This window comes from Nelusetta ayraudi, unplaced genomic scaffold (genome assembly GCF_046127955.1).
Source record: "Nelusetta ayraudi isolate G7.1 ecotype Tasmania unplaced genomic scaffold, CSIRO-AGI_Nayr_v1 ptg000033l, whole genome shotgun sequence".
NCBI classification, from domain to species: domain Eukaryota; kingdom Metazoa; phylum Chordata; class Actinopteri; order Tetraodontiformes; family Monacanthidae; genus Nelusetta; species Nelusetta ayraudi.
The window spans coordinates 7,329,363-7,355,083 of NW_027466083.1; the positions used below are offsets into that span (position 1 = coordinate 7,329,363).

A 25,721-nucleotide genomic window follows, 5' to 3' on the forward strand; every position below is an offset into this window, starting at 1 on the left:
GTTTTGCATCAGATGAACAACCATTAGTTCAATATCACACATTTGTTGAAAAAAAAAATAATAATGTAGATTTTTTTTTTTACCTCATAAAAAACGAGATTCTTCTTAGACAAAAAAAAAAAGTCACAGTCAAGACACAGGAAAACAAATCGTTTTGAAACACGTCATTTTTATAAATTGTCAAAGATTTTGTTATCACCTTCACTTCTGTAGTCTTATTTTGCCTGCATTCACAAACACCTGCCTGCCTCCTTCCAAGGACTTTGCCGCCTCCATCAGCCTTTATACACTGGTTCAGTCTTGCTGCTGTCACTTCTAGTTGCCATGTTGGTCACCATAGAGACTCTCAAAACACAAAATTGGTGATGTTATGCGTCACATCCTGGACCAGCTGTAGATTCAAGCATAAACCAGATGGCCAAGTTGTAATTGTTCTTGTAGGTCAACCAGCAATGCCAGCTATGAAGAGCACCGCTTTAGGACCAAGACGAGGTCACGATAATCTGATGTAGCTGCAGACTTTTTTCACTTTCTCTGTCCAGTGGCAGAAATTGTATGTTAAATAAGTATGTATGTATGTATGTATGTATGTATATTATTTTACAATTATATGACTCACTTTTAAATGATGGTAACAACTAATTTATGAGGCATTACATGTTAATGTTAAGTCACTTTCTCTTCTGTTGCCTAACAATCCTGGCAGCAAGTTCAGTCGTTGCAAATTTGAAAACAGACACACAGAGTGTTTTCTTGTTGCACAATGTCACTTGAACACAGTCATTTCACAATTCTATTCTATCAACCTTTGCAACCTTCGCTTCATTTGACTCAACCCCCTAATAGTTGTGTTTATTGCATTAACAGGGTTGCAAATAAAGGGGTCAGTGTATGTATTGTTCCCCTTTTGGCAAAAAAGTTCATGAAATTTTGTCCCATGAAATTTTATTCTTAGTATTGTAAACTCAGCATCGACATTTCCACCGCTGCAGATTGTTTTTGTGTTGTTAGAATAACATGGTGTTAATTGGTGCCAGAGGCAAGGAAGGCCCTGAGGGAAAGATTCAACCTCCAACCCAAAAACTCTTCCTCTTTAGGAGACATGATTGTTGACAGTTGACTCATCCAGTCGTCATGTCCCCAAGGGACTGGGAAAGGAACAAAGACATTCTCACTCTCTGTCTTTCTGAGTCTGAAAACGGAAAAAACAACAACTTTGCATTGACTACCTCTGATGACATTTACAAGTGGAGTGCAGGCCAAGCTAGTTTATTGTCTCTCAGGCCCCATTTACATGAAGACAATGTTTCTTGAAACCAACCATTTTTGAACCGTTTATAAAAATCAAAAAAAAAATCAAAACAAATCTGTCTAGAAAATATTAACATTTAGTTGAAGTCACTGAAAAGGATGGGTAGATGACAAAATTGAACTCCTGCTTCAATTTACTTTAGAATACAAAGGCTCAAAGCTCATTAAGAGGTTGACTGGGAGTTGTGCCAATTCGCTGACGTTTTGGTCATTTAGGTCTTCTGGCTCATTATCCCAGTCAGCCTATATACAGTAGAGAAAAAATAAACAAAGAGGAAACCAAGTGGTTTGCAAATATTTTTTGTTGTGATTATTTTCACATGGCACACAATCCATGGTCAACCCAAGAGCACCGCGTTTTAATCTCGCTGTTGTTTAAAGTAGATTTCAGTCTGATGGTCTTTTGTAGCAGTAACACAAATCTGTTGCCACTGTCGTTATTATGAATAGTTGTCTGCATATCGCGGCTCGTTGAAGTTGCGAAGTGGCGGCTTTACAGTTTACCGATTTCAGTGAAACCCGTCTTCGTGTAAACAGGCCCTGAAAAAGAGCACATCTTGTGGTTGTGATAGGTGGCGGCATGCCAATGTTCGACATGTTGGTACTAGTATTTCTAATTGCTGTACTGCGTCATAAACCAAACCGCCTGCCGAACAAGTTGGCTAAACTCAAGACAGACAAGATCTCAAAAGACCACAGGTGAGCTGTAAATGATGTTTTATAAATGTTTGGTATTGAGCATAATTTAATTACATAAATAAGTTTAATAATTTCATTCAGCAATAAATAAATAATTGTAAAGTAAAAATAGAATTTCAGGTTCTAGTTTTTTATTTTCTTGTTGAAATACAAGAAGGAACCAGAGTACGTTCTTTGTTGTTCCATGGGGGGAAACCTTTTGACGTGCATTTTTCTTGAGACCGCATGGTGGCCTTACCGACAGCAGCAAGGGTCTTTTCTTTTTATTTTTGATATGACTGTTCCTCCAAAGCATACTTAAAGCCTCTATTCATGACTAGCAGCCCAGCGAGATAATATGCTTGTATATGCAGTTTTGATGTTGGCGCCTTGCGCTATTTTGTGTTTTATTCTCTTGATGTGCATTATGTGTTAATTTGTTATATTTCAGTTCTCACGGCGTGAACGTGCTGATCCGTCAAGAGTATGAATAAACACCCGTTTTAAAAGAATCGTCCTGCGTCAGTGTTATGAAGAGAGCTATATGAGCTACAGGTCCTGGATGAGGTTTTTTTTTGGAACCAATCGTTATTTATGCATACCTTCACTTCAGGACACATACCCCATGGTGCATATGTTTTCATTGCTGTCCTTTTGTAGCTTGTGCTAGGTTGTCCCTCAGGCCTCAGGACTCCCAGGTGTCTCCCTGACCAGCAGGTTAATAGAATTAGAAGGTGTGGAGAGGCCTTCACACAGCATCAGACAGGGAGCTCCTCTGGCTTTTAGGTTGCTGGCTATAGCCTTTTCTGTTATTCTCTTTATTTGTTGGAACCCTCAGGAGTCTTCCATGTGTGATCACAAATCATCATATCATATTGTAGACTAGCTGGATAAAAACGCTGATAGCAAGAGGGCATTGCAAGGATCCAATCTCTTTCTGCCACCATTTTTTTGTCCACTAGTTGCTGCTTGCCAAACAATGAACACCCTCCATTATCCTCAGTATAACCACACAAAACTGTTCAAGAAAAGGAATAGCATGCTAACACATTAAGACAACAATCATAGACATGAACACTTTAGAAGGTGACCCTTTCTTGTACTTGGTATTCACTTTTGAGGCATTTTAGCACTCAACGATGTATAGTCCTGGTTTTCTTTTCAGATTTAGAGTTTGTTTTTTGTTAACTTTGTTGTGACATCACCTCACACATATCCCAGGTGCTTCTGTTAGCATCTCTTATCCATTTAAATCCTCAGGCGTCTTATAAGCATCTATTAGTGGTCGTTCCTCCGAGCTCCCAGTGGATTATTTACAAGAAGAAACTGTTTGCGATAGCAGACTGCTCACAGTGGGCCTCATTAAAGACTATTTGCTTCAGAAACATTAGCCTTCATTACTTGCACCTGGAAAAACATGGTGATGAAACTGCTGCTAAACCACTAGAGGGCAGTATTGTCCCCTGAGCGCCAAGCAGCACAATAAGCACTAAGTGAAACTAACCTGTTTGCTTAATACCACAAACAAGTACAACTCCACAAGTGTTTTTTTTTTTTTTTTACAGACCTTTGATTTGAAAAGTTTGCTATACAGTTGACCACAATGAGGCCACAGTTCAATTTTAAAAAAACTAGAAACAACAAAAACAGGTGTTTTGGACCGAGGTACAAGGAAAACGTTCTCTTGAAAACTTGTTGATGGTGCGTGCTTCAGCGACTCATGTAATCTACGATTTAAACTAGATACTGCTGTTGCAAAGACTGCCCACTCACAGTCAAAGGATTGTTCAAGTGAATACCTAAAAGTGACAACATATGACTGTGTGTTTTTTGTTTTCCATCCTCTTGGATGTGGTGCTCAAAAACCCACCTCTGCGTGACTTTGTCCTGGCAAAAATCATCACTTTAGGGTTTTTCCTCAACTGTGGCTTCTTAGCACATGTGGTCGTATGTATCCAGGCAATTAAACCTTACACTCATGTCAAACATTGTAAATAGCATATCACCCATCACTGTTTCCATTTTTTTTTCCACCAAAGGGTTTCCGTCTGAGATATTTCTGTAAAGAAACAAACAAGAGCTCAATCAGTCCTGGCAACATTGCCCACAGGTTACAGCATGAGGTTGCATAAGTCATGGTCTGTTGGGCATGTCTTTCCCCTCATATAGAAAATGTTTTGCAGTGGAACAATCTGCACATTTGGTTATTTTTGTGAGAGAGAAAAAAAGCTGGGCTGTTACAAAGCTTCCACAGCTGGAAATAAAAACGTGTTGTTTGCTTTTTTGGGCTTTTGGGTTGTTGTAAAAAAAAAAAACTTTGTGGGCATCTTGGGCAACAGTCATAAATGTTCCATAAAAAGTTATAAACAAAGTAGCTCGACCTGTACCGTGGCCCAGACTGCTTAAAATGCTGCAGCAAAGAAAATAAGAACAAAACGTGTCTGGACGAAAAGCTAACATCACAAACAGAGAACCCCATTATAGAAAAAGTTGAAGATGTGTGCATTTGTGTTCACTTCCACTCTATTTGTTTTTTTGTTTTGGAAAATGTAAAAACCCATTTAAACGAGAATGCAATAACACCTGCACAGTGATTGAAGAATTATAGTAATTACAAACACATTAGTTTGGCGCCCCGACAGACAGAATATTTAACTTTATTTCATGCCCCCGCCCCTTCAGCAAGGTGTTGGCTCCACCCACTGATACCACCTTGTTTTGGTCTTTTTCTAAACACATGGTTGGTGACTGTAAACAAAGGGCTAACTCTGTTGATTTATGGAGATCTTGCTTGGATGATTGAGTCAGGGATGAAAAATGAAGATCTTAAAATAATACGGGCAGAATATGGGAACCTTTAAGAACAAGGCCCCTCCAGCTATGACGGAAATCTTGCAGATCTTGCAAACAAACAAAATAAAATAGCTGCTGCTAAAACTGTTCAGTAAGTTTTTGATGGAGCCAGATAAATGAAAATCTAGGCTCCCGCCCAGCTAAAAGCAACATTTATCACGTTCAAATACCAGGTGTCTTATTCCAACGCTTCTTCACCTTTACTGCTGTTTGTAAACTTTTCCCCTCTTCACTTTCTAATGCTCCACTTCCTTGTGTGTAAGTCCTGACTTGACTCCGCTGAAGGCTCAAATTCCATTTCGGCTGCCCTGCCCCCTCTTCTATTTTTTCTAACTCCGCACCAAGAATCATCGGCAGCTGAGAGACTTCAATGAAACACGGGCACGAGAGAAAAGTCTGAGAGCAACTTCTGCATTTAAGGTGAGTGTACAAATTTTTCCTCTCTGGAACCTTTCAACCTTTATGCCGAGGATGACGAAGGCAAACTGAACTGGTGTATTTAGCTGACTTGAAGAGGCAGGAAAAGTGGTACTTTTTTCCATAGCAGAATAAGAACGAAACCATATGTGCTGCACTGAGGACCATCCTGACAGGTCTGCTCTCCAAATTCATGAATGAAAGCATGAAAGTTGTTTCTGTGCTAATGTTTGCAAACTCACTCACACACACACACGCACACACACACGCACGCACACATTTTTTGTCAATGGATATAATTGTTAGTTTTAAGTTGAAAGATTTTGTTTGTACTGCACGCACAAACTGGAACACTGGGCATATTTTGAGCTGTTCCATTATTCTTAAAAGAATTTTAATGGATTTTTATGGATAACTTCAGGCAAGGTTTGAAGCAGAATAAGTGGAGGACTGAAGTCGAGATTAATATAGAGCATAAAGTGTCTAAATGGGATAACTGTAAACCGCAAGCAATGATTTCTTTTTTTTTTTTTTTGGTGAAAAAACACTGCTCAACTCAGCCAGTTAAAAATGTTTAAAATGTGAAGCAATTCTGTTTTCGAAGAGCAAGTCTTCACTTTAAGGGATTACTCCCACTTCTTATGTATTAGTTCAGCTCACAGTCCACATTCGCTACCAGAAAGACAAACTATTTAATAGTATTAGCATCGATATTCCCAGTAGAATTTCTGTCCCCCATCAAGGCTAAGTAGCACAGCCAGGCTTTGATTTTGAAAGTGGGACAAACACTGTGATAAAAACAAATTCTACAAATAGCAGACATCCGGGAAAAACAAAACAAAACATACTATTCAGAATTGTTGACCCTCCTTAGCTGATAAGAAACCCCTTCCTTCCTGATGTTTTCGGGAATCTGAAGTTTGCCATTCGGCTGTGTAGATCTTTGAAAATAAAAAGCAATCAAAACCAGTTTTGCACTGCAGCGAATGAGGGAAACAATCAACAATGACTACAGCTTGTTCTGTGATGCACTGAGGTGTGTAAATGCCGAAGCAGATCTTTTATGTTTTTATGTTGATAATGTTTTATTTCTATGGACAGCCGAGCTCTGCGCTTTATTGCTTTCTGCCAGTAAATGGTCCGTATCTAGCTGCAGAGGCCCCACTCCCTAAGTTGGCAACGCACACACTCTGGCTTCGAGCGTAGTTGAGAAATAACAGAAACCTCCAAACTGTCGTGCAACCAACTATTAACATTGACTAAATGCTTTGCTAGACCATTTGGCATTTAGCTGTTGGCACAGATGCAAGATGATAACATTAAAGTAAAGGACTGTTTCTAACAAATAGTATAAACAATGAAGCCACAGGTAACTAACAGGTAACTGAGCCTCTTCCCTCAAAATCTCTCCTGCCACTCCGCCCCGGATGGCTCAGGTCCAAACCGCTGTCAGGTCTAAATCTGTTGGAACGCTGTTCCAGCAGATTTATACTCTCACTGTGTGCGTCAACATAGCACACACCTGTTCACAGGCAGTGGTGGCAGAGGAACAGGTCAGCAACAGGTTGCTGTGGCACTCGACAATTTAATTGCAATAGATGACTTGACTATACGGACAAGTTTGATTGCTTTCTCTTCAGTGTTTTCCTTTAACCGCTGCCATGTCCGATAATCTGAAAAAACCCGTGGGCCAACACCACATAGATCGCGTCCATTGACGACGGGGGGTGGGGGGTTCTTATCAGCCTGGGGGTCCTGTTATCAGCCTAGTAAAAATGACTCTGCGGAGGCGTCATTTTAAACTGCAGGGTGTGAACAAGCCAGGTGAGATAAAACTGCATCTGTTGCATTTGGCTGTTTGTTTTTCCAGTGTCCACCTCATTCAAAACTTCTGTTTAGAATGAATTGGGGGGGGGGCGCTGCAAAAATGCAGGTCCTTTGTGCTGTAATGAGCTACTAACAACAATCAGCCATTGGCACAGAAGCACAGCTTGTGGCTGTCGGTATTCAACAGGTGTTGTACGTTTTACAGGTGTTTGAATATGGGGGCCAATGCCGCAGAGAAGTCCTGTGACCCTGCCAGCTCGCGACGTCCTGCTCGATGCCGGAGTCCCTTCAACAACATCAAGGTTTGCCTCCCCTTCAGATGCAGGAAATAATGACAGGGAAAGAAGTTTGGGAGCGTTTTCACTCCCCGTGTGGCTCCAGCTTCACGTTAAGCTGAAGCCAAAGTGGCAGGTTTCAAGTTGAGGGCATGACTGGTGGGGTGTAACTCAGAAGCACTCTTTGTTTTCTTGCTCTGGACTTCTCTGTTTCCTGAGGGCCATCCTGGTATTGTTTTCTATAAAAGCATTACCTCCCTCCAAGATTCTTCTGTCAAAATAATGGGCTTCTGTTGTCATAAGCCTTCACAACAAAAATACAAAAAAACAAAACAAACCTCTGATCTACACGGCAAGATTAGACGGTGAAGATCATTTGCATGCTCTCAGCCCTAATTTTAAAAAAAAGAAAGACGGAAAGAAAACAGTAACAGAGTCAAACAAATCAAGCCAAACAGTGAGGTCTACGCTGAATACATGGTGATGCACACAATGAGCTTCTCACACAGGCATTTATAATAAACACCTCAGCACAAATAAATACTAGCTCATGTTACATCATGTACCTGGTTACAGCTGACCTGAAACTAAACCATTCTTCTGTATTTTTGTTTGCGCTTCTGCAGTTCTTCGTTCTCTGTCACAGTCTGCTGCAGCTGTCCCAGCTGCTGGTGTCGGGCTACATGAAGAGCTCTATCTCCACCATCGAGAGACGATACGGCCTCAACAGCAGGAAGTCCGGCCTCCTAGCTGCGTTCAACGAGGTCAGTTCGTGTTGCGACTCGTTTTACTTGCCAGCCGCGTCTGCTTTCCCTCTTTCCTCAGCAATGACGTTATCTTCTGGTTTTGTTGTGTGTGTGTGTGTGCGCGCGTGTGTGTGTATCTGTGTATGTGTGTTTTGACAATGTGCAGTAAATCCTTGTACGCAAATGTTTGAATCTGAAGCAATTCGTTGCCACGGCAGTGCGCATCACCAGTTCCAATCCGTCGCAGAACTTTGAGCTTTCAAACGCTTTTCTGTCTCTGCAGGTGGGCAACACGGTTCTCATCGTTTTTGTGAGCTTTTTCGGGAGCCGAGTCCACCGGCCGCGGTTCATCGGCTGTGGTGCCCTGCTGGCCTGCCTGGCTTCGCTGCTGATGGCCATACCACACTTCCTCAGTGGACCGTATGAGTACACAGATCGCATTAGCTGTGAGACTAAACACAAACAAAGACAGCCAAGCCTCAGCACTCACCTAGTCACCATGTTGCTAACATAGAGTGAATGGGCCTTACAGGCGACATGACTACAATTCTATTTAATTTGTATTATAACAGTGTTACAACCAAACTTCATTCCATGATTTTTCTTTCCTGGCAACAGCCTCCAGTGACAACAGCTCTGGCCTGTGCCATGTGGAGAACACCCTGAGCAGCACTTCCTCTGAGCAGAGCTGCAGCCTGGAGGAGAATCCCGCCCAGCAGGTGGTCTACCCGCTGCTGCTGCTGGGCCAGCTGCTGCTGGGAATTGCAACTGTCCCCATACAGCCATTCGGTATCTCCTACATTGACGACTACGCCAGCAAGAGGAACTCACCACTTTACCTCGGTAAGATCAGGCCCCAGTGAAAATGAATGAAGTTCCTATTTAATTAAGTCGAGGGCAGATACTTAAAAAAAAAAACAAAAAAAAAAAACAGCTGGTCAGTCTGATATGTCTTCATTGTCTTCATTTCGAGTCTTTCATGAATGCGAGGGTGAACTTCTAGGATGAGCAATGACACACCTCTGTCACATGCAAGCTGCTGTGTGCACACAATCCGTCTCAGGCACGGTTTTGTAGCTTGTTGATCTGCAGCTTTAACTTTGTTTGGTTGACTGTAAACTCTGGAAAGTGCAGTGACGGACAGTGTTAGTACACGTGGTGCAATATGTGTGAGCGTCTCAGAACTGTTGAGTTTCCACTGGGCTTAGACACCAGTGAGGGTAGTTTTTCTCAGTTTTACTGCAGCCCAGTGAACAGTGAAGAACACACGTCAGCATGGATACTTTCTTAAACAAACAAAAAAAAGCATGGAGAAAGCTTTTCTATATTTGTTAAGGGCAGAACCTTTTGAACAGCTTTACAAACAAAGATCACAAGTTACGTCTAGGCAAAACATGTCCATTTTGGACCTTAATTTGGGTTAACACTTTTTTTTATGAATGTGCTTTTATGAATTAGCTTGCACCACCACACTTAAGAGCCTGGGTTATACAACAGAAAGTCTACTCGAGTCAACCTCCCAGTTTGAAGATACGCCCAGTGTCCCTGGTTGTAATTACCAGTTGGAGGTTGGAACGTCTGTGGGTTGCACATTTCTTTCCATTAGAGAAAGGAAACCTTTATTTATTTATTTTATTTTACTTTTGTGAATAACAACATTTCATTATGTTGCGTAATGATGTTTATACAAAAAAGTTGAATTTGTACATTGTTACCACATCCTTTCTACTATTTGGAGCAGTAGTATAAAAAATCAACAACAACACTTAACACTCAGGCTTATAGCAGATTATTTACAAAGGCTGTTGCAGGGTGTGTTCCCGTGCCTGTGCTGTGTGCCAACACCAACCTGTGGCATGTGCATGTGCATGGTGTTGGTTATTAGTTGGTAAGGAGTTTTCTTTTCTTTTTTCTTTTTTCCAGGCCTCCTCCTAGCGGCGACCTCCATTGGCCCTGCCTTTGGATTCATCACCGGCTCCATTATGCTGCGATTCTACGTCGACTTTGACAAGGTTTCCAAAGGTGAGGGGAGGACAGGGGAGCACAGAAAGACGCAGAGCTTGCTGGAATACTGCGAGACACAAGGTCCTTCTGAACGTTTAGCTTTGAGAAGAAGGGGAGGATTTCCTGCGTGCTCCTGTCACTGACTGAGGTGACATTTCAGTTTGTCCAAGTGTGAAAAATGCCATGTCCATTTCCCGTAGCACTGGCTATAAAAACAAAGGGTGCTGACACAGTCTGGGAGACTTTTTGAGTTATAGCTGCAAGACTTTGGTTAGAATGATGATGAGGTTTCCTCCCATGAGGCTTCTCTAGGTCCCTATTAGTTCACTGGTTTACTTTTTTAAACCCTTCACAAATGTGTCTCTACCCCGCAAGGGCTTAGAGAGAGCAACTGGGAAACAAATAAAGATTTGAGGATTTGAACTTCAGTAGAGAGTTCTGACTCACCTCCACAATGACTCAATGAATCAGCTCATCTTCATTCTATTTTTATTCTTTTCCTCGCCAGTCTTACAGGAAGCAAATTCTTATTTCAGAATTTACTTTTATGTGCTGCAGTGGAGATTTGAGTTAATATATTGCTTATTTGTTGCTTTGTAATCATCTTTTTTTTTTTTTACCGTAGTCTCTCAAGCTAAATCTCATAATATACATAATGCAAATGACAACAAACACATTTTTTTTTTTGGTTTTAGAAGAAGATCGAAAAATATTTTTAAAAGAAAAATATTTCCTTTGCATTCCGGGGTTATAGCCATTGCTGTTCTAATGGCATTCAGTGATAGTTTTCACCTTCATTAAACTGTAACTTTCATGCTGTGACCTGTTTCGCACACCTTCGACTTAGTTTACTTGGTTGGTTGTCACACCCTGCTGCCTTTCAAGTTAAAAGTAGGTCGATAGGAACATCAAAGCACTTGGTATTTAGGCCAAGGCAACATTTAAAACAATAGATAGTGAAATAGAATATTTCATTTCATTATGTAAAACCAACGACTAGACCTAACACACAGCCTTGAGTCACACCTAAAAAAAGCATGACTTTAATCTATGTATAAGTTCGAGAGACACAGAAAATTGAAAACCAACCTATCCTTTCTGATCCCTGACAAAAATAAAATACTAACTCGCCTTGCTGAAGACAATCTTTCCCCTTCTGCCAGCTGTGCTTGTGTTTCAGGATGCGTCGCCGCACATAACACAACACTATGAGAGTTCAGTGACCGTGCGATGACACTGGCGTTAATGAAGCCCATGCACAAACTCTAAAGCAGGAAATAGCACTTTTGTTTGAACAAGACTCAAAAGAGGGTCAGGGGAAGTTTGTATGTGTCAATGCAAGCATGTATAATATATGTATGCTGCAGAACATACAGGACATGCAACTTCCTCCAACATGCTGATTGTTGGCTGAAATTGCTTTAAGCCAAAATTGTTAGCATCAGCCCACAAATAACGTATTAGTGTGTTTTGTTTTTTTTTGGGGGGGGGGGGTTTATCGGAGGAGGTGGATTAAGGAATAATCACAAAGTTGATCTTGTGTTAAATCATTAATACATTGCTTCATTGTCCATTTACAATAGAACCTAATTTATTTCACAATGGTTAAAACAGTTTGACTGAGACACATTCCAGCTTTTGAACTCTTCTCAGCTCCTCGAAATAATAAACTGGCCGTTTTAGTTTACATGTTTTTGAGAATGTAATGTTCATATGAACATGCCTGATTGTTTTAAGTTTATGTTATTGAATATTGTTATTAAAATATGTTGTTTAGCATCTTATCCTAGAACAGTATTTATTCCCCTGACGTTTCAAATTCTTATGACATAAATAGTAAGGAGTGAATATGTAATAAAAAACTCTGTCGCAAAGTCCAAAGGTTTGGTGTAGAAAGAAACATGCTAAGAAAACAGTAACTAACAGATGATCGTCTTCTTGCAGACGAGATAGAGTTGGACCACCGGGACATGCGCTGGGTGGGCGCCTGGTGGCTCGGCTTTCTGGTGGCATCCTGCCTTATCTTCCTCACAGCGTTACCTTACTTCTTCTTCCCCAGGAACATGCCCAAGGAGGTGAGCACAACTGGCACACATGCAACACACACTCATGTCACTGATGAACGCACAACTGAGGTCACCAGTGCTGCTGGTTGCCAGAAGTTGGTTTGCTAAAGCTCTGACTACTTTCAGTTTTATTCTGATGAGACCAGGGGACACTCTGACCCACTTATATCATGGGTTATGCATCAGGGATTGTTTGACCCAGGCCTGTGTCTTTTGACCTTTTATCCACATGCAACGGGTTGCAAGGTCCCTAAAAATATATTTTTGGGAAAATATTTCTAGATATGAGTGGAACACAGAGAGACTTGATTAGTTTTTTTTTTTTTTTTTTTATCTATCCCCTGCACACACACACACACACACACCCTCTGCAGGCCGTAAGTAAAGGGAAAGTAGGACATCCTCCAAGAATTGCGCAACAGAATTCCATCAAGACGAGCAGTACTTTCACTTCTTCTGAAGAATGAAGACTGTTTTTTAGGACATTTTTGTAAGTTGATTTTCCTTCAAACCAGCGTTAGTCACAGTAACTTGCAAAAAAAAGAAAAGCAAAAAGGCACTACGGTCTAGAAGTTTGAACCTTTGGACTCTGCTGATTACTTTTGTGCGAGTGTGTTCATGTGTGTTTCAACACATCGGAATTTGAAACAGCGTTGAGAAACCAGCCGCTCTGCTGCTCTGACTGGATGCAGGTGTGGTCCAAAAGTTCACGTTAGAGAAAGACATTTTAGCCAACAAGTCTGCTTTCACTTTTACATCAGAAAAAGTGAAAGCAGACTTGAAACAGGTGGTTCTTTATCTTTAAAAGGCAAAAAATTTGACTCACCGACAAGTGTCAAACTTTGCCTGGATAAGATATTGCACAGCAGCGGGTAAACATTCCTCATCTTTACTAAGTCATTTTCTCCAAAGGAAAGACAGCCGTCGTGCCAAAGTTTTTTGGTCGTGGCTCAAAACTGGCGGTCTTAAGTTGCACTGGGAGACAGGTTCAAGGACGACTGTTGTCACAGTCTTTAGACTGAAGACAGCCTGATATAAAATTCTGAGAGTATCAGAAGTTCTCCAATGACTTGGGTCGGCCATCTCACAATGTGACAGCTTTATGGCCAACTGCTAACCATCACTGGAGATGCAGCAGGAAGTGCTGCAATGATCGCCACGACATAAATGGCAGTTAATAAATAAGTAGCTCCAACTTTCTCTGCCAAAGATACATTCCAAGCCAGAACCAAGTCCAAATTCTCCGTCTCTTTTTTGGGATAATTTTTTTGCGCACATAAACATTTTACATGTACAGATGATGATGCATATTGCGATACGTCGTAGCCTGCGATTTAGCAAACATTCACAGTTGGCATTACAGTCTGCCAACATCAACCCTGATGTCTAACCAAAGGTTTTTGAGGAGCCATGTCGCACAGAGTGGCATGCAAATATTGTATAAGACTTTAAAAATAAAAACTGCCATCTATTTGCTGTGCAGCTTGAAAATCTCTCTTAAATTTTAAGTTTTCACGACTTGCCGCTTCATTTTTTTTCTTTTGTAGGCAGCTGTTTTTCTTTCCCCACTCATCCCAGGAATTATGGCATTCTTTGAGTTACACACAGTGTAGTTCACATTGATTGATGTCGACCCAAGTTCATACAGGCTCTAAAATAGCACTTTAGTCTGAAGGAGTTTGCAAACATCCAGCATGTGATCTGTCCAGGACGCAGACGATGTGGAATCCAGCAATGACACAAAGCAGCAGCAGACAGATCCATTGCGGGAACTCTCACTGCTTCAGTTCCTCAAATGTAAGTTTGCACTCACTCCTGTTTCCTGTCCGGGGGGTTTGGTTTGTGCTGGTGTGTGGTGGTGCTTCAAAAAGTCACAGATTGATGTCTAAATTTGATTTTAAGATGCAGAAGAAATTTGGTGAGTCTTTGTCGCGCCTCCTCTCATCCCTCATCTCTCAGGTTTCCCTCGTATTGCTCTCCGAACGCTGCACTGTCCCATCTACCTGCTGGTGGTCCTGGCCCAGGTCAACCAGGCTGCATTGCTGGCAGGACTCGCCACCTTCATGGCCAAGTTCATTGAGCGGCAGTTCAGCCAGACCATCTCCTTCTCCACCATGATGATCGGTGAGACTGGAGCTACTGAAGCTCCTGGAATGTGCATGAGTTCACGTTCCATACAGCCAGAATGAGATTTTCCATCTGATTACTTCATGTTTGAAACCTGGCATTGCAACTGTCCATCCTCCCTTCCTCAGGAGGAATCTGTATCCCACTGGCGGTGCTTGGTACCGTCCTGGGCGGTGTTCTGATGCGAAGGTTGAACCTCTCGGTGAAAGGGGCCAGCAAGCTGTGCACCACTGTTGTGGTGCTCAGTTTGTTTGTTGCCACACCTCTGCTGCTCATCGGCTGCCCCACCCAACTAGTCGGTGGCGTCTTTCCACCCAGGTAGCCAGGACACCCCCCACCTCAATCTACCTGCATATGAAACATGCACTGTATGCCTTGGGAACTTCCTTTAGAGACAAGGAATTCAATTGCAACCAATGAAGGAAACCAACTGAGATTGATCCGTAAACTGTATGAAAGTTAAAGTTCAAGTCCCAGTAATTGTCACATCCTGAAGGATGCGAAATGTGTCCTCTGCATTTGACCCGTCATCCCCTGAGGGACCAGTGGAAAGCAGCGGCACTGCGTCCGGGAATTATTGGGTGATCTAACCTCACATGTCCAACCCCGAATACTGAGTGCCACGCAGGGAGGCAATGGGTGCCATTTTTACAGTCTTTGGTATGACCCAGCTGGGGATCAAACCCACAGTCCCAGTTCCCTTAAACAAAGTTAAACTATTGTGTGGGGGCTAAATACACCAATTAAGAACAGTACTTTCACCATCACTGATGAACTAATTTAGCTGCCTGAGAACAAAATAAATAATGCTTGTGCTTTTCTTGTCTTTTTCTTCAGCCCTGGCGGGTTGTCATGCAGTGCTAGCTGTGAGTGTTCAGACGAGGCATTCAACCCGGTCTGCGGTTCCGACGGTGTGGAGTTCAGATCTCCTTGCCACGCTGGCTGCCTCGCAATGGAAACAGATTTCAACCACAAAACACTGGTATGAGCAGGAGAATCCTGTCAAATTGTTATTTTAAGAGAGGGAATGTGAAGGAATTGATCTGAATGATAGAATTCTGCTATATCACAGTGTGACCAAATTGCTTAAAGTAAGTGGATGGCTTCATGTCTCTCCCCTAATTTCTGAGGAAGTCGAAATGAAAATGAAAAGGAAATGAAGGAAAATATTATCTTTAATAAATCTGCATTCTTAAACATGAGAAAATGAAAGTGTAAGGTTTGGTTTCAGTGTCCCAGAGAGCCGTCAGGGTGTATAGCACACAATATCTTCTGTTGTTTTGGCCCTGGATCCTGTGTGGAGCTGAAGCGTTGCACGGTCCAGTTTGACTTGTGATGACTCTGGCAGAAATCCATGGCAAATGATGTGGAAAGCTGGCTGGACTCTTCCTGCACTCTTCCCCTTAAGTGTTGTTCTTACTGAAAGTGATTTGTGCAGGTTTCTGGGAAATATGAAAAAACAAGGAAATATTTCCCTCTATATATCTATCTATTGGTATGTATAAGTCATTTCCCGTTCAAACGTGTGTACTGACTGTGTGCTTTTGTGCGTGTTTGCTGTTTAGAACTACACCGGTTGCCGCTGTGTGGGCGGTCATGGCTTCGCCTCCCCTGGTACCTGTGGCAGCGGCTGCTCGCACCTCCTCCTGCCCTTCATGATCATGCTGGGCCTCACCAGCCTCATTGCCTCACTGTCGCAGACGCCCTCCTACATGATGATACTTAGGTAGGAGAAAAATGCGTTACTGCATTACTGTCACATTAAAAAAACAAAAAAAAAACAATGAGGATTAGGCAGGTTGCTCTAAACGTGTCCAAATTCAGGTGGTCTTAGTGTAAGAAAACCGAATTGTATCAAAGAATATGATGGAGAAATAGAGGACGTAACCACATGCCTAGTTGCTGCTAATGAGATTAGCAGGATGTTGCAGTCTGGTGGTCAGTTTGATCAGTTTTTGTAACTGGGCAACAGTTTCCGCTCAAAGAACACAGGAATAGTGATGAATTGTTCCCAACTGGCAATGGAGGAAGTTGATTGGCAAACTTTCAATGTTCAAGACAGAAGGTTTATCCGATAATATTCTTTAGCTCGAATAGGTGCCCCCCCACGTACTCGAACTTGGCTCAAGAGATGAGCTTTGCTGAGTGCAGTGTTTGTGTGCAGGTCAGTGCCAGCAGAGGACAAGTCTTTCGCTGTGGGAGTTCAGTACATGCTGTTCAGAGTTCTTGGTGAGTCCGACAGCGACTTCCCTCAGCACAAACATTATGTTAACACTGAGCAAGGCAAATGGGTCTGTCTGTAGTTCAGACCCTCTGTTCTCATTTAATCATTGCGAAAAAAAAATATGCATCAGCTACCAAACAAGTTGATGTGTTTGTGTGTGTGTGTGTGTGTGTGTGTGTGTGTGTGTGTGTGTGTGTGTGTGTGTGTGTGTGTGTGTGTGTGTGTGTTTTGTGTGTAGCCTTCATGCCAGGTCCAGTGCTCTACGGTTCTGTCATCGACAGCACCTGCATCCTGTGGGGCAAAAAGTGTGGCAAGCAGACTTCGTGTCTCTACTATAACCTGGAGCATTTCAGACACCGGTGAAAATTCCAGCATTCCAGCAGCTAACATTGAAATACTGGCTTGTTATTGATTCTTACTCTTTAAAACTTGTGTGTGTGTGTGTGTGTGTGTGTGTACTTTTGTGTGTGCAGGTTCCTGGGTGTGCTGGTGATCTTTGTGTGTGGCGCGCTGCTCAGCTACGTGCTGACAATCATGATCCTGCGCTGCAGACCCAGACAACACACAGCAGACACGCAGAAGAAAGGAGGCTACGAGCTGGTGGCTGAGGCGAAAACAGCTGACGACGCTCTGTCCACAGGAAAAGAGCTGAAGACCTAAAGGAACGCCACCGTAGACGGGAAGTCGCAGAAATGTACAGAAATAGTGAGAGACTGACTCAGGAGGAGGAGATGAGGGAAGGAACTGAGGGTATGCTGCTGCTGAGCTTGTTGATGGTTTCTCCCGTCTGGAATATTACAACAACACAAACTGCCCCGAACACTCATACTTGCTCTGGTGGTAAAAGAAAGTACAATTTCAAATAGAGTTCCACAATTTCGTACTTGTCGCTGTAAATAAATATATACATTATAACATCATGTAAAGATAAGCTGTTGTATGATTGAACTGAGCCAAGTCATGTATATTTCACTAACAAACACGCTCATTTTGCAGACGGCGAGCGTGCAGCGTGATTTGACATAGGAAAGGTGACCAAACACGAGATTGCATAAAATCTCAACCCCATTTTAACGGGTGAACACGATGCTGACTTGTGAGATGAACAGACAGACACTATATCTGTTTTGCTGATTGTTTCCCCAACATGCTCAGCACTTTAACTGTGCCACTGGTCAACTGTTTCGCAAACCGGGGGGGGGGGTCCAGTTTGTGTCTGTTGAGGAAGCGTTGTGTCTCCACCGCGGATGAACGGTGTCTTCGCAGGACTCACACACTAGAGACTCACACAGCATGCAGTTTGTAACCCAGAGACGTTTTGAATGTTTCTGCACTCCTTTTTTTCTAAGCTGTGAGCACTGATGTATGTCGACACCTTCTCCTGAACTGTGATTGATCAATTCGCAAAAGCAGGAGTAGCTACTAGCAAGAAAGCTATTTTTTATACTCTCAAATACTCTCAAATGTCTCAATGTCCCTTAATGCCTTAATGATTAAGGCACTGAAACACTACACACATATGTACATAACGGAGCCCACTTCCTTTCGTGTTAACCAATGGCGTCGTTCACGCCAAAATCGAAGCGGCGCGCTCCTCGGCGGCCGGCTCGCGGCAGGCCGGCTCGCGGCAGGCTCGCGGCGTGCAGCGATCATTTCTGGTCTGTTTTGTGCGCGAGTAATCAGCGTCAAGCTGGACCGGAAGTCACTCAAAGGCTTGAGGTTTCTTTTTTATTTTTTTTTTATTTTTTATTGTTTTTTGAGAGTATCTGGACAGTATATGTATGTAATCGTTTTATAATGTTCCAATGAAAATAAAAATATAATATTTTCACAATATTGTCCTCTCCAATTTTTCATAGAGTATAAGAAACACAATAGATATCTTGTTAAGTTACATATAGAGCAGGGTAAAAAAAAATTGCAATTCATTATGAGTTAACTCAAGACACTATGTGATTAATCGCGATTAAACAATTGAGTTGACTGACAGCCCTAATACAGTATATATACATGAATACATATACGTATAATAACAATTTATAAGAAGATTATATATATATATATATATATATATATATATATATATATATATATATATATATATATATATATATATGTATATATGTCTTATAAATTATCAATCAAGGCTGGCCTGACCTTGAACACACATCCACCAAAATCTAATTTACACACGAAAAGAGATGCAGCAGTATTCTTACCCTTTGTATCACAGTGCTATGTCTGCAAGAAGTGGCGCAGATTAAGCCAAGTCATTTTTCTATTTTATTTCGCGTTGACTCTGGCAACATTATGTTGTGGTTGGGGGGGGGTCATTGTGTATTTTAAATGTGAGACCTCCTGCACATCACTGACCCTGCACTCCTTTCCTGTCAGCTGGTTCCTCTCACCGGCTGTTTCCTTTTGAACCTCCCTTGAATGTTACTGGCCACAGGTTTAAATCCCAAACTCGCTCATGACACAAAAGTCGGTCTCATAAGAAGGCCTTGTTCGTTGCCGATTATGACAAGAAAATTGAATGTATGGAATTACAGTTGCTGCAGTTGTCTGGTAAGAAGATAAGAAGACGTGGACTGACTGCACCGTCAGAAACAGCTCTCCAGTGGGCGACAACGGCAACCAGATGTCCAACCAGACAGTGCAGAATGACAGTGAGTGTTCTCACTCATCCTGATAGATAGATAGATAGATAGATAGATAGATAGATAGACAGATAGATAGATAGATAGATAGATAGACAGATAGATAGATAGATAGATAGACAGATAGATAGATAGATAGATAGATAGATAGATAGATAGATAGATAGTGTTGTGGAAAAAATACTATAGATCAACGAGGAGATGCAAAGGTCTTTTGGATCTTTATTACTGAGCTCAGGGCAAGCACACACACACAGCAAGTGTCTGCATGGTCTTGCAAAGAAGGAACAAACTTGTACATCTTATATAGGTTGAACCGTTTACAGAAGTGGCGCTAGAGGGGTGTCTGCATCCTCTGGCCACCCAGACACCCGTGGACAGGTTAACAGAACAAAGTACTTTTGTTGCCCTTTAGCCACAGATGTGGACATTTATGATTACATAAACACATGTGATATACATATAAGGCAGTATGAACAGTCACAGGACAAAAAGTTCATGCAGAGTGCATGCTCACTTCCCCAGGTCAACTGAAAGGGCAAGAAGACGAAAGTTTAACAGAAACCAGGCAGATACGAAAAACGCTACTAGACAAGATATGAAAAAACACTGCAAAGCATGTGCAGAGAAGTCACAAGGCAGGCTTAAGGGCTTTAGGTGCAATTTTCCATTACAATAGATAGATAGACTTTATTGATACCCTTGGGATGACTCCCTCAGGGAAACTTCCAGCAGCAGTAGCAGCACACACAGATGGAAGAAAGAAATTTAAGCACACAGATGTACAAAATAGCAGCACACAGATAAAAAAAATAACGTCACACAGGTATAAAATAATAAATAATTACTAATATACATATACACAGTGGCCACCTCCCTTCCCTACTACTACCCTCAGCACTCTATGTCCTCCTCCTCCCCCCAAGTGAGGAGTTGTAGAGAGTGATGGCACGATTGACAAAGGAGTTCTTGAGCCTGTTGGTCCGACACTTGGGAAGGAGCAGTCTTTCACTGAACAGACTCCTCTGGTTGCTGATGACGGTGTGCAGGGGGTGGCTGGCATTGTCCATAATGTCCAGCAGTTTGTCCAGAGTCCTCCTCTCTGCCACCGTCACCAGAGAGATTGGTCGACAGACATGGAAGAAACCGCTTGTGCCCATCACGAGAGAGAGGCACAGGATTAGCTGACCTCTCTACTGGCCTGCATGAGGTGCATGCTGCTGAACAACTGCTACTTTGTGTTTGTCTCCCTCTTGTGTTAGACATAGAAATGAAACACTATTTTACATATTTATGACAAGTATTTCCACTTTAGTAGATAAAAAAAAAATCTGATCTTGTAAGTTAACTCAATTAATTCCAAATGTACAAGCTTGCAATTATTTTATGAAATTAATTGTAAGGATACTTTTCTGTGAGATTTAGAAACCTGACTGCACCAGTTAAAATGAATGAAAACAGGACAACTTGTGAGATCTGGACAGTGACACCTGTGCTCGAAACAGCTGGTGATCAGCTTGATTGCCTGTGACTTACAATGAAACCAAACCGATTAACCCATGACAGGCAACTTCACTTCTGTTTTTAGATGTTTTTATTTATTCATTAATTTCCCTTTTGCTCTCATTAGAGGATTCAAATCATTAAAGAAAGCAGCAAATTTCAGTGTGTGTCTGTGTGTCTGCAAATAGCAGGATTTGTCTCTTAAGTCCTCTTCCATGTCAAACCTCAGGAATCTCTGACTGTGTGGAAAATCAAGACCACATGTGTGCACAAAAATGCTTTCCCATCTGGAGTTCTGTGCAGGAAATCCCGCTTTCACTTTTACTTAAGGACCAAGAGTCATCTTTCAAATTTGGGTTTTTCCATGCAGCCTGAACTGTTTCTCCCACGTGTTCCATAAAAATGTGCAGCCCTTGCGGGTCTTAATCAGCTTCTTTCACTGTTTCACTGCTGCGTTTTAGAACTGAATTAGACCTAATTAAGCATTTTCTTTGCTTTTCCAAATGTTCTAATAAAGCTGGATTGTCAACAGAATGAATTTCCAACACAACGGTTATGCTAAGACGTTATGATGGAAAGGTTCTTCCACTTAGCAGAGGGCTTGATCCTGAAGCAACAACACCATTCAGAAAATAAAACACATTGTTTCATCATCTTTATTTTTTTGTTTCTCACGGATGACAATATTTTATGTCTTGGAACAGAATGATCCTTTGGTAACTCAGAGTATCGCAAGTGTGTCTGTGTCTTGTTTCAACATGAAAAACAGTTATCAAATATCCTCCAAAGTATCTGCTGCCACCACAAACGCAAAACAAACACTGAAATTCCTCCTAGGATCTGTGTGCGTGTATGTGTGTGTATGTGTGTGTGTATGTGTGTGTATATGTGTGTGTGTGTGTGTGTGTGTGTGTGTGTGTGTGTGTGTATGCTCTTTATATTGTCAGGCCGCTAGGGTTGACCACCCTGCCAATGAAGAGCAGGGCCCCTGTAGTTTCGTCGCGGATCAGGTAGAGGAAAGGCCGGTCCACTCGGTAGGAGAGGTGAGCCGGAGCAGCGGCGGCGGGGCTGGGGTACTGGGTGCCCTCCGGCGCCATCTCCATCACCACCTTGTGACTTAAGCTGTTGAGTTTAGCAGCCTGAGCTGAGATCTTCTCCAGTCCTGTGTCCGCTAACCAGTCGGAGAGGCCTGCAAAGGGAAGGATTGCAGAGATAGCTGATGAGAAGAGGCGATGGGAGAAAGTGACCAAAAAAAAAAGTGTTCAACGAAGCCATGGAGATTGTTACACTCCGGGTTACCAAGGTCAGACCCACAACATGGTCTTCACAACTGAGCCCCATCAAATGAAAACAAAGCTAGGTGTCGTTTTTGTGGTGAGACTAAAGAGTTTATCCCCAAGAAGGAAAATTTTCTTCTTTTGCCAACGAGTGGAAACTGCTTTTGTCCTCAACTCTTCACCCTCAATCATCCCTCCCCAAAAACTTTTTGCCCCATTTGATGTCTTATTGCATGAACAGCTCAGCTCACTTCTGCCTTTTGTATCGAGGAAATTTACCAAGGTCGCCAAGCAGCGCCAGCAGGTCAGTGGAGTAGCTGAGCCTCAGCGCCGGCAGGCTGAGGGACACCTGGGCCGGGTGGAGTGTCATGGAGAGGTCCTGGACAAACTCAGCCGTCAGGCTCTCCTCCAACAGCGTCATGTTGGCGGTCACGTCGTCAGGCAGGAAGACGAACATGCTGACATCACTGTCCATCTGGATCTGAGCGATCTGGACAAGAGCAGAGCGAGCAGGCTGAGGACCGACTGGTGTGCCTGTGGGTCGGCAATCATGCCGTGGAAATACTCACTGTGCAGCTCAGATCAGAGTCTGAGCCCATCTTCACAGGGTAGTTGTCCTGTTGCATCATGGGAATGGTAACGGGCGCCCCATTGTCCACTTGGAAGCTCTCCATTGCTCCGCCTTGTCCGAATCGAGTCACCCACTTGCCTGTAGCCAGAAGTAAAACTATTGAAAGACTCTATTTTTATCTTTATTTTGACCTTTGTAGCTTCAATATCAACAGTGGTCAGGTCCACCCTTCTGAGGAGGTGCCTCAGAACCTTTGAAGTAGGCGGCGCTGATGGGGTTCACTCCAGGGTTGGGGCTCCGGGCAAAGGGCTTGGTCAGAAAGCGTTGCACCTTCCTGCCCGTCTGCTGAGCCACCCATTCGTTGATATCGGCCGCGTCTTTGGGTCCTCCACCCAACCCCTTGGGACGAACACCGTACTGCTGCTCCACCAGCGTCAAGAACTCGGGCTTCACACGAAGACCTGCAGACAAACAGACAGTGTTGTTGAAGGGTTGTCAAGTGGCCGTTGGTTAGACGCCCCCCAAACACGGACTCACGTCGTGCCAGGTAGAGGCGAGCCGCCAAGCCTAGGCCTTTGCCGGGTGCCTTGACCGAAGCCAGCAGGTCTTTCAGGGTGTTGTGGAGTTGAGGGTCTTGTAGCGTGTGGTACCTCAAAGCCCTGTGCAGTTGCCTCTGAGCAAGCTCAGAACCACCTGGGGAACATTAGTAGGAGGAGGTGAAAAAGACCTCGTTCTGCCAAGACTCGACTGGATTTTAAGTTGAGAAGACATTTCAGAGACGAGCGCTTACCCAGCGAGAGCTGTGTCAGCGCAGCGGACACGCTTATTGGCGCCAGGAAGATGTTGGTGCCAGCCTCCCGATTGGCCAGTGCGCGAAACAGGTTGTAGCCGAAGTCCGAGGTGGCAGCACCCATCTTGGTCTGAGCGGTGGTGAAAAGCTCCACATGTTCCTCCTCCGCTGCCACCTCCTCCTCTTGTGCCTCCGACTGCAACGGTCAAAGCAGTGCAGAGGTTAAACAGAGGTCGACACACATGCTGATCATCTGGCCAGAGAGAGAGAATATGCAGAGACCACCAGAGTTTAGGTCTGGAGATGCACATGAGTGGCCTTGAGAGACTTATCTGACTTATTTGCATCGCATTTGCCGATACCTGAGCCGGACAGAAGCTCAGTGCAACTCCAAACACCAGCAGGAACGCTGTTCGCTTCATCCTGGAAGGAAAAACACACAATCAGAGTGAGTTTGTGTAGGTATCCTGGGGATACAAAAGAAAGAGGAGAGATGCTTTCACGCTAAACTTTTTTTCTTGAGTGTTTCACATGGGATGCATCTGTTACAGAACAAAAGTGGACAAACCCACAGATTTTAAATAAGCACAAAGCCCACAAAAAATTTTCACAGAGGTTTATTTTCTAAAATGAAGGGATGAAAAAAGAATAGTGCTCAGTACAACTTAGAAGAACACAAGAAGAAACAGAGTTGTTTTTTGCAACTATCCAGGACAGTTTGGAGAAATCACATGCTTTTTGTCCTTTATTCAAATATTTTATTGACCTCCATTGCCACATAATACTGGTGTTTATTGTAATTGCACAATAGCAGCCCAGAATTACAAGCTGTTTTCCCACACAATTATCTTGTGTAGCACTAAATCATTTTAATGATTGTTCCAAGACAAGTTCCTTTGTAGAAATAAAAGTTCTGCTTGTGGTTTCATCCAGGCACCTTTAGTCAAGATGTAATCAAAAGAATTCAAACAAAATGCAAACCGACGTTCCAAACAGCACAGACTCTCACTTAGGTCTACAGTCAGAGGAAACACCACGTTAGCAGACTGGTCATTTTCCTGAAGAACGGTTTTCAGGGTGATCGTTTGATAACGACTCTCCACGTCAGGAGAGGCTGAACATCCAGTTTCTCATCACACATCTGGAGCTCATCTTGGTCTCTAACAACAAAAGTATGTCGCTCAATCCTCAGACCACACACACACACACACACACACACACACACACACACACACACACACACACACACACACACACACACACATACCAGGACTGATGGAAAATCCAGAACCTCCTTGGCTGTATTTTTTCATGGATAAAACCAAACAAATTAAATTCTAAGTTATTTCAAGAGTTTGATTGGTTATTGTTGAATATCTAAGGCCATTATTGTGAAATAAAAAAACAAACAAACAAATTGACACCATTCACGTTTAACAATAAAACTGCCAAACCAAGCAGAATGAAAGCAAAAGGTTGAATTTAATAATGTCATGATGTCATGACAACAGAACCAAAATGTCCACAGAGATTGCTCAGGTCAAGAGCTTTTCTCTCTTTCTCTCTTTGTCATTGACTTTCTGTGTGTGATCAGCTCCTGAGTCGGATTGCTTCTGGTCCACTGACCCCGCGCTGTCAGACCAGTCTGGACTTTACGTAAACGGCTGGCTGGAGCAGCTCCAGCTCTTTGTGTCATAGAAAGACGCAGCGCTGAAAAAGATCTGCTGGATTTTTCGGTAGTTTCTAGTTTTTTGTTTTTTTGTTTTTGTTTTGTTTTTGTTTGTTTTGTTTTTTTTTTATGAAAAGGCGTTTTCTGTACGCTTTTTTCTGCACGCGATTGTTTCGAGCCCAATTCAGGTCGACTCATTTATTTATCTATTTATTACATTTACTTATATTTAAGAGCATTGAGCCATTTTAACCACTCATATTGCCGAACAAAAAAAAACGATTAGGGTCGACATGTTTTGCGTAAATGTTTTGCCTAAAAATGGTGCAATAGCGCGTAAATGCGCACTCACCTCTCCACTACGCGCTCCTCTTGGACGCTCCACGTTGCTCAAAATCTCTGCAGCTGCAGACGAGAGACGGCTTCAAGCCCGCGGACGCGCCCCACTGACGCCCCCCTGGACGTGCGCCCAGAAGCGCTGCTCGTGCGCGTTGTCGGCCATAGGGCGGCGGGGGCGTGCGCGGCCGAAAAAGAACCGACCGTTCGAACATTAGCAGCGTCCGGATGTTTCCGGCCGAGAGCCGAGTCAACGCTGGGTCCAGTGCAGGGTCCAGTGCTGAAAGCTCCAAAACCCACAGACGACCTTGTTGATACACCCTAAAATCAAATCAAACAACGTTTAACAGCCCTTACCCCACACCACAGACCCACAGATACCTTTGA

At 42.9% G+C, this 25,721-nt stretch overlaps 2 protein-coding genes across 3 annotated transcripts; one reads left to right on the plus strand and one right to left on the minus strand.

The window, feature by feature from the left end:
• Positions 1 to 5,113: 5,113 nt before the first annotated feature.
• slco2b1 (solute carrier organic anion transporter family, member 2B1) lies at positions 5,114 to 18,362 on the plus strand. Of its 2 annotated transcripts, XM_076032035.1 has the most exons (15): positions 5,115 to 5,262; positions 7,292 to 7,388; positions 7,988 to 8,125; positions 8,391 to 8,553; positions 8,726 to 8,950; positions 10,031 to 10,129; positions 12,056 to 12,186; positions 13,887 to 13,974; positions 14,137 to 14,301; positions 14,433 to 14,622; positions 15,142 to 15,286; positions 15,870 to 16,030; positions 16,469 to 16,533; positions 16,767 to 16,887; positions 17,002 to 18,362. In XM_076032035.1, the coding sequence occupies exons 2-15, from the start codon at positions 7,302 to 7,304 to the stop codon at positions 17,186 to 17,188; spliced, it is 1,965 nt and encodes a 654-aa protein (XP_075888150.1). In that variant the 5' UTR covers positions 5,115 to 5,262; positions 7,292 to 7,301; the 3' UTR covers positions 17,189 to 18,362. The 2 variants fall into 2 exon arrangements, with proteins under 2 accessions (XP_075888151.1, XP_075888150.1); XM_076032036.1 differs by lacking the exon at positions 8,391 to 8,553 and having other exon boundaries at positions 5,114 to 5,262.
• Positions 18,363 to 21,329: 2,967 nt separating this feature from the next.
• serpinf1 (serpin peptidase inhibitor, clade F (alpha-2 antiplasmin, pigment epithelium derived factor), member 1) lies at positions 21,330 to 25,613 on the minus strand. Its single transcript, XM_076032047.1, has 8 exons — positions 25,351 to 25,613; positions 23,692 to 23,752; positions 23,330 to 23,525; positions 23,077 to 23,232; positions 22,791 to 23,000; positions 22,538 to 22,677; positions 22,248 to 22,458; positions 21,330 to 21,880 (listed from the first exon to the last, which is right to left on the minus strand). Exons 2-8 carry the CDS (start codon positions 23,749 to 23,751, stop codon positions 21,627 to 21,629), a joined length of 1,227 nt encoding a protein of 408 aa, XP_075888162.1. The 5' UTR covers position 23,752; positions 25,351 to 25,613; the 3' UTR covers positions 21,330 to 21,626.
• Positions 25,614 to 25,721: the final 108 nt, after the last annotated feature.